This window comes from Alligator sinensis, unplaced genomic scaffold, assembly GCF_000455745.1.
Source record: "Alligator sinensis unplaced genomic scaffold, ASM45574v1 scaffold404_1, whole genome shotgun sequence".
Lineage (NCBI taxonomy): Eukaryota > Metazoa > Chordata > Crocodylia > Alligatoridae > Alligator > Alligator sinensis.
The window spans coordinates 5,209,413-5,217,738 of NW_005841839.1; the positions used below are offsets into that span (position 1 = coordinate 5,209,413).

An 8,326-nucleotide genomic window follows, 5' to 3' on the forward strand; every position below is an offset into this window, starting at 1 on the left:
CCAGTCAAGAAACCACTGCGGAGGCTTCCGGCTGGGCGGCGGCGGGGGGGGGCCACCAGGGCTTCCCCATGGGTCCTACTGCCCTTGGCTCCTGTCACTTTTGACAGGAACCAAGGGCAGAGAAATATTAATTTTCTAAATTTTTTTAGGGGGCCCACAGGCCGGACAGAATGGCCTCATGGGCCACATGCAGCCCGCGGCCCATATTTTGCCCACCCCTGGTATAAAAGGATTATCCAGGCAGTGCCAGCAAATGTGAAGGTAGAAGAAACCAAGCACTATCCAGCTTAGCCAACACACTGGGGACTGGCAGAGGGATTCATAGATGTTAGGGTCGGAAGGGACCTCAATAGATCATTGAGTCCGACCCCCTGCATAAGCAGGAAAGAGTACTGGGTCTAGATGACCCCAGCTAGATACTCATCTAACCTCCTCTTGAAGACTCCCAGGGTAGGGGAGAGCACCACCTCCCTTGGGAGCCCGTTCCAGACCTTGGCCACTCGAACTGTGAAGAAGTTCTTCCTAATGTCCAATCTAAATCTGCTCTCTGCTAGCTTGTGGCCATTATTTCTTGTAACCCCCGGGGGCGCCTTGGTGAATAAATACTCACCAATTCCCTTCTGTGCCCCTGTGATGAACTTATAGGCAGCCACAAGGTCGCCTCTTAACCTTCTCTTGCGGAGGCTGAAAAGGTCCAGTTTCTCTAGTCTCTCCTCGTAGGGCTTGGCCTGCAAGCCCTTAACCACACGAGTGGCCCTTCTCTGAACCCTCTCCAGGTTATCCGCATCCCTCTTGAAGTGCGGCGCCCAGAATTGCACGCAGTACTCCAACTGCAGTCTGACCAGCGCCCGATAGAGGGGAAGTATCACCTCCTTGGACCTATTCGTCATGCATCTGCTGATGCACGATAAAGTGCCATTGGCTTTTTTGATGGCTTCGTCACACTGCCGACTCATGTTCATCTTGGAGTCCACTAGGACTCTAAGATCCCTTTCCACTTCCGTGCCACCCAGCAGGTCATTCCCTAGGCTGCAGGTGTGCTGGACATTTTTCCTCCCTAGGTGCAGCACTTTGCATTTCTCCTTGTTAAACTGCATTCTGTTGTTTTCTGCCCACTTGTCCAACCTGTCCAGATCTGCTTGCAGCTGTTCCCTGCCCTCCGGCGTGTCCACTTCTCCCCATAGCTTTGTGTCATCTGCAAACTTGGACAGAATACATTTCACTCCCTCGTCCAAGTCACTGATGAAGACATTAAAGAGTATCGGTCCAAGGACCAAGCCCTGTGGGACCCCACTGCCCACACCCTTCCAGGTCGAAACTGACCCATCCACCACGACTCTCTGGGTGCGACCCTCCAGCCAATTCGCCACCCACTGGACTGTGTAGTCATCCAAGTCACAGCCTCATCCTCCCACAGCCTCAGGGAGTAGCTCATTTGCCTCTTGCCTTCTGCCATTACTTAGATCCTGCAATATTTTCTCTGTTGTCAGCACCTCATTGCTCTGACTAGATGGGCTATAAATTCCCTTCATGTCTTTATTTCACTGGGACCTTGTATCTGAAGGATGGATGCCTTGGGAGACAGGATAATGTCTGTGGGAGCTTTTTACCTCAGAGATGGGTCTGGTCTAGGGTGGCCATTGCCTCTTCTGATGTTAGCTTGTGGGTTCAGTCCAGTTCCTAACTGTCAGCTGCCCAAGTCACAAGAAACACAGTACACTTGCAAGCTTTCAGGACTAAAAGGCCTGATGGACAGAACACGCCTCTCACCCAGCATGAAGTGACTCTCATGACCCCAACAGGCCTAGCACAAGTGGAAGCATGCACCTGCTGCTTTCCCTGTTGAAGGCCCCCCATTCCAGGGTTTCTGATTTAGCACCAAATTCAGAAAAAAGTAACAGAGACCCTGAACTTTAGCACAGCGTTTGAAAACAGAGAGGTGTGCTTTGATGGCCCGTTAACAAATGTCCCAACGTATCTGTTACTATATTATGACAATGTTAACAAATGTCCCAGTGTATCATTTTGGAACCAAGAGTTCTAGTTTTTTGTATATCTTCTTGTCTCAGACCAACATGGCTACCAAGTACACCAATGTATCTAATGCCTTCACTTACTTTCTGTGCCCAGGAGTGGGACACCAGTGTTTTTCAGGACTTTACACCTGGCCTTACCACAACATAGATCTTGAGAAAGTCAGTTAACCTCCCTGCATCTCAATGTTGCCTTTTATTCCAAATGAATACTATCTACCACCCAAAGATATAATGAGGTCTAAGTCATCGAATGCCTGCAGAACTCTTTTGCCATCCAGTCATACACTAAGGAGGAGGGCAGAGGTGAGCTTGTTAGGCTTCTGATCCAAATAAGCTCAGGAAGTGAACAGAGTAAACTTCTTGAAATAAGCCTGCTAACGCACTGATTTAGAAAATACATATTCACACTAACTCTCCCACCCGAGGAAGGGCTGATAGTGCTAAAAGTGAGATTTTGTTTTCTTATTAGTCAGAAACTCAAATACCTGTGGGGTCTGGTCCTGGGGAGGTGCACTACTATCTTGATGCCTACTGGCTCCCATCTTCACCTTCTTACTGACCTCATTCTCTTCCAATTCTTTCTTATTGTTTGATGGTTTCTTTTTCTTTTTTTTCTTCTTGGATGTTTCATCTACTGCTGTTTTCTCTGCCTTAGTCTCACTTATGGAGACTGTCTCTAGTCTTGGGGTCTCTAATATGGGAAGGTCTCTCCCTTCTTTTACATCCATGCTGTCCATAGTCTGGAAAATATTAGGCTCTGGCAGGATTGAACACTCTAGTGTCAGTGCTGGACCTGTGGAGGGTGAGCCACGTAATGTCTTATCTTGTGCTATACTCTCTGTGGTGTCCCCTGTAGAAACAGATGGAAGAACAAAATTACCTTCATCTGAGATGACAAAATTGAAAGCAAACTCAGGTCCTTGTCCAGAGATGGGGAAGTTTAATGTTCCATTCAAATCTTTTACTTCTGAGGAACTGGTACCAATCTGCCTCTGTTCAGAGCCATCTGTCCTGTGTGCCTCTTCCACAGTTTCATTGGTTGTTTGTGTTTCTGTCTCAGAAGGTGTAAAGCTGAACCTGAAACTGTTGTCAGATGGTGTGAACCAGTTTGTGTTTACTTCAGAAGTCTGGTCAGATCGCTTCCTATACACCATGCTCCCTGAAGCCTTTACATTCCCTCGTTGTATCTGCACTTTCCCAGGTTTCATAGCTAGAAAAAAGAAAATATTGCCACGTTGATATCAGCTACGTAGCAATTCACCTCTCTAGGGGGATACACGATGCCTGTATATGCAGCGTATGTCCGTATAGAAGAAAGAGAGTTAGAACTCTGCTGGCATCTGCAAGGAAGGATGGGTAATTTACCCAAACAAAGCAGAGCTGTCCCTACACTGCCTGGAATTTGGGACTACCCAGTGAGCAGGGGGAAAAGGGAAGCAGCTCCTGTTTATCTAGACCTGAGCACCATTCTCCATCCTACTAACCTCATGCACAACTACAGGCAGGCAGCCTTGGCAAGAGTTCCCTTTTCTGCATTTTCTTTCTTCTCAGAGCCTAGTTTAGCCCTAACTTCAGCTCTCACTAGTAGGGCTCCAAAACTACCAGCTCTCCTTAACACTGGAGGCTACATCAGGGCAATGCCATACAGTATGCAGTCACAGTCATGACTTCACCTCCTCACCTCTGGGATTATATGTGCCTAAAACCCATTCTGCTTTAAAGGCTTTAGGTTGCGTCATGAACAACAGGGCTTGAGGGGAAGAAGGTTGATGGCTTCATGGGAAGTATTTGGAAGAAAGCCCTCAAGAAAAGCCACTTGTTAATGCATAGACATCACAGAAAGAACTGAAAAGTACTATACATCCCAGGTAAAGCCAGGCCTCACCTGCTTTCTCTGCCTTTTTCCGCTCCTCAGCCATTTTAAATCGATAATCTCCAAGCACACGATTCATCACCTGTCGCTTCTTCACAAAGGGTGCCTTGTGGGAGCGTAGGACCTTCAGGATCTGCTGTGTTTCCTCTGCTAAACTCGAGAAAAAGATGAACACAGACATAAGAAACCAGGATGACAACAGCCCCATAAAGCACAGTGAGGGAGGAAAATAATTCTATTTTCTACAGATAAGCTCGAAGCACCATTTTAACTGGACGAGAACTGGGATGGTCACTGATTGGGGTATTGGGTAGTCACAGAACATACAGAACTGGTTCACTGAAAGGGATCTTCAGAACTTTTACAAACTGATATGCAAGGTTGTATTGGAACAAAACCTATTCCTAAGCACTTACTATGTACCTATTTCTATCCTACCTGTCACCCTGGTATCTGGCACTAACTACATGATACTGTTTGATGAACTGGTAGAAACAGAAATGCTCTAATGTTTGAGCAATAAGTCTAATGCTTCCAGGCATAAAACAATTGCTAAAGGGGTCCATATATACCATAACAGTCAGTCACATGCACTGCAGTGAAAGTTACACCTTCCCTTGCAGCATTCAGTATTGGTCACTACTGGAAGGGGATATGAGGATGAGCTGAAATTGTATGGAAAAAAATGTAATTCCCTTTATAAGTCCCTCAGTACAGTTGGAGGCAGTGTTTTAATACACAATCAAGATTCTTCTGTGAATTTTCTTCTTCAGAAACGATAAATGTGCTTAAAGAAATAAGGCTACAAACATTTAAAGGCTTGATCATGCTTGATGCACTCTCAGTACTTATTTGAGACTGTGGGACTATAGCAAACCTGAGCTAGCAGTACACTATGCAAGGAGAGCCTAGAAAGAATAAGGCAGAGACTAAAAAGAAAATGAGGACAGTAGAAACAAAGCAGAAGGGGGAAACTCAAGATCATAGAAGTAAATGGTAAGGGTGGTTAGGTAGAAGGAATTCAAAGTGGAACAGAATATACCATCCCATTATTTAGTTAAGAGAGCCTTAAGGCAGTGGCTCCCCACTTTCGTAGACTCAAGGCACCACTTGAAGATACCAGCTTAGTTTTCACTCATTTTTGATTGCACAAAAATAACAGAACAATCCTCCTGTTGTGAAGAACTCCAAAAGACCACAACAGGTCAGAATGTTTGTAACATTATGGGTTCCTACTTGAAATCTCTGGGTTTATTTTGTGAATCATGTTTGCATACCCAACATGTGTATCTAACAGTGTTACAATCACATGGCACCCTTGGCAGGATTTCATGGCACATTGAGAAGCACTGTCTTAAGGTCCAAATGTTTCACTTCATTTCACATTTAGGATGAACCTAATTACAAGCTAACAAGAAGAGAAGGCAGAGGGATGCTGAGAAACAAAAAAGGCTTTTGGATTTACTGAGCCAGAAGAAAGTTTAGGATTGAATGGCAGATCCTAAGGGAAACCACATACCTTGTTTTGGAGTTGGGTTGAGATGAAGAAGGCCCATCTCCAGCTGTAAGATGCACCATTCCAGCTCATCTTGAAATGTTCCTTGAGGAGCCTGGGATATTGGGATGCACACACCACTTTTAGAAAGCCTGGGTGTGCACACACACCACCATCCCCAGCCTACTTGGATCTGACATCAAAGAAATGTGTATTCTGAAGTTGTCTCTCCTGTGTTATGCAGGAGTTCAAGCTATAATAATTTAACAGTTTATTCTATCCTCAAATTCTCTGAATGAGGTACAGCAGCTCAAACTACACTGCAAAGTAATGCAGAAGCAAATTAGCATGGGCTGTGGCACTGATTTACCTGATTCAATACAGGTTCTGGCACTGATTTATCTGATTCAATACAGCCCCATCATCTTTGAGGTTAGAAAAAGAAAAGATTTATGAAAACAGACTGGCTGCTTGACTATCAGTGAGGACAAGCCATTTCCTAAAGTACTTTTTCCTAGTGTTTTTTTTTTCTTTTCTAGTTTTAAAGGTCCCAAGTGATGGGATTTCCTTTTTCTGATGGAGTAGAAAATGAACAGAGTGAAACAGGGATGCAGTGCTGGTGCAGCCCTTTAAAACTACAAATGTTAAGCTGAGACACATTCACAGAACAACATAACTTTGGCTTTTGGAGCAGTTTGGGAAATGTTTCTGACTGCTGCTTCAGTCAGGAGCTAGAGGGCACTGACTGTCAGTCCTCGGGCCTGCACTGTTCAACATCTTCATCAGCGACTTGGACGAGGGGGTGAAAAGCACCCTGTTCAAATTCACAGATAACACTAAGATATGGGGGGAAGTGGGCACACTAGAAGGGAGGAATAGGCTACAATCGGACCTGGACAGGTTACAGGGGTGGGCGGATGAGAACAGGATGGGTTTCAACACTGACAAGTGCAAGGTGCTACACCTGGGGAGGAAGAACCAGCAGCATGCCTACAGGCTGGGGAACTCCCTTCTCATCAGTGCAGAGGCAGAAAAGGATCTTGGAGTCATTATTGAAGCCAAAATGAACATGGGCCGACAGTGTGGGGACGCGGTCAGGAAGGCCAGCCGTACCTTGTCACGCATCCACAGATGCATCTCAAGCAGGTGATCCTCCCCCTCTATGCGATACTGGTCAGGCTGCAGTTGGAGTACTGCGTCCAGTTCTGGGCGCCGCACTTCAGGAGGGATGTGGACAACATGGAGAGGGTCCAGAGGAGAGCCACTCGCATGATCGGGGGCAGCAGGGCAGGCCCTACGAGGAGAGGCTAAGGGACCTGAACCTGTTCAGCCTCCACAAGAGAAGGCTGAGGGGGGATCTAGTGGCCTGTTACAAACTAGTCAGGGGGGACCAACAGGCATTGGGGGAGTCCCTGTTCCCTGAGCACTCCCAGAAGTGACTAGAAATAACGGTCACAAGCTGGCAGAGAGTAGATTCAGACTAGACATCAGGAGGCGCTACTTCACTGTCAGGGCGGTTAGGATCTGGAACCAACTTCCAAGAGAAGTGGTGCTGGCTCCTACCCTGGGGGTCTTTAAGAGGAGGCTAGATCAACACCTTGCTGGGGTCGTTTGACCTCAGTGCTCTTTCCTGCCATGGCAGGGGGTCGGACTTGATGATCTACTCACGTCCCTTCTGACCCTACCAACTATGAAACTATGAGAATATGGCTCTGTGATTTGGGGGAGAAAAAGGGCTGACCTGGAAGAAGGCAGTCCCAGAAAGCCTGACAGGACACTGGGGAGGGATGGTGGGGGAAAGGGTGGAAAAAGGCAAGGGGAATACAAGGGCAGCAGGCAGAAATCTTGCAATCGCATGGCAGAGAACAGTATTAGCTGTACCAACCAGCTCAAGTGAAAGGACACAGAGAAGGGTACTTCAAGTTCTTACCTCCTCCATTGGGAAAGTTGGCTGGGCTGACCTTCAGCTCTGGAATCCTCCTACATAACCTTATTCCCTACAGACACAAAACAGCAAGTGAGCTCTTATGCCCTTTCTATAAGAGGTGGGTGGAGAATTAAAAATGTCAAAAACTGCTGGCTGTGGTGATGGATGCAGATTAGAGGTTTTGTGGGGTACGGGGAGAAGTGGTAAGATTGCTACCTAGCTGCTCGTTCCAGAGCCTTCTGTTGGGGAACATTTCCAAGCATAGGAAGAGAGGAAAGGGTCAGAACTGGCATGTCCTCGTCAGCTAGTGACTGAGGGGAGGCAGAGAGCTGAGCTTTCAGCTGTCCGTCTTACAAATTCCACTCCTTGGACGGCCAGCACACACTGTTGTCATCACCAGGGGAGGCTGCTGGGCGAAGGGGCTGAATTGCATTGAATGCCAAGCATCTTTCAATAACTACCCAGTCACAAGACAAGGGTCAGCACTGACTCAGTGGAATAAAAAGATGCTGCATAAGAGATGGATTCAAACAGCCATTATTACTGGTCTATTTTTAAGTTTAACGATGCACTGTATCACATTCCAGGCATTTGTACAGTGATGAGCAGATAGATGAAAGATCCCCAATGTGGACGAATGTCCAGAGACCTCCCAACCCAAAAGAAACGTAGCACATATTCCTCCTCCTCCTGCCAAATAATCGCACTTCCTTCACTTCACGCACACGGGGAAAGGGTAGCAAGTGGTCACACTTTCCCAGGTGCCCCAATGCTCCCCACATCCAGGCTCCTCAGGCCCAGGTCCCGGGGTGGGTGTGGGGGCAGCAAAGCTCCTGACACACAACCCCCGCTGTCGAGGCCATAACGCAGCAGGGCCACGAACGAGACCCTCGCCCGCCTGCGTGCCATTGCCAACCCCGCTGCTCTGTCTTCTGCCCCCTTCACGAGAGCGGCCACCCGCCGGGGCCAGACGGACCGCGAGCCCCGGCGCCGGG

At 47.4% G+C, this 8,326-nt stretch overlaps 1 protein-coding gene across 11 annotated transcripts in view; it reads right to left on the bottom strand.

Annotated features, from left to right (window-relative positions):
* The window catches only part of AMDHD2 (amidohydrolase domain containing 2), a 30,369-nt gene that overhangs the window by 9,325 nt on the left and 12,718 nt on the right, over positions 1-8,326 (bottom strand). For 2 of the 11 annotated variants that reach the window (XM_014520255.2, XM_025204312.1), the window contains 2 exons: positions 3,922-4,059; positions 2,522-3,246 (listed from right to left, as the gene is read on the bottom strand). In XM_014520255.2, coding sequence (XP_014375741.1) covers positions 2,522-3,246; positions 3,922-4,059 — 863 coding nt within the window. Of the gene's footprint in view, positions 1-2,521; positions 3,340-3,921; positions 4,060-5,428; positions 5,598-7,334; positions 7,402-8,326 lie in introns of those variants that run through there. The other 9 variants (XR_003094101.1, XR_003094093.1, XR_003094090.1 and 6 more) reach the window with 8 other exon arrangements.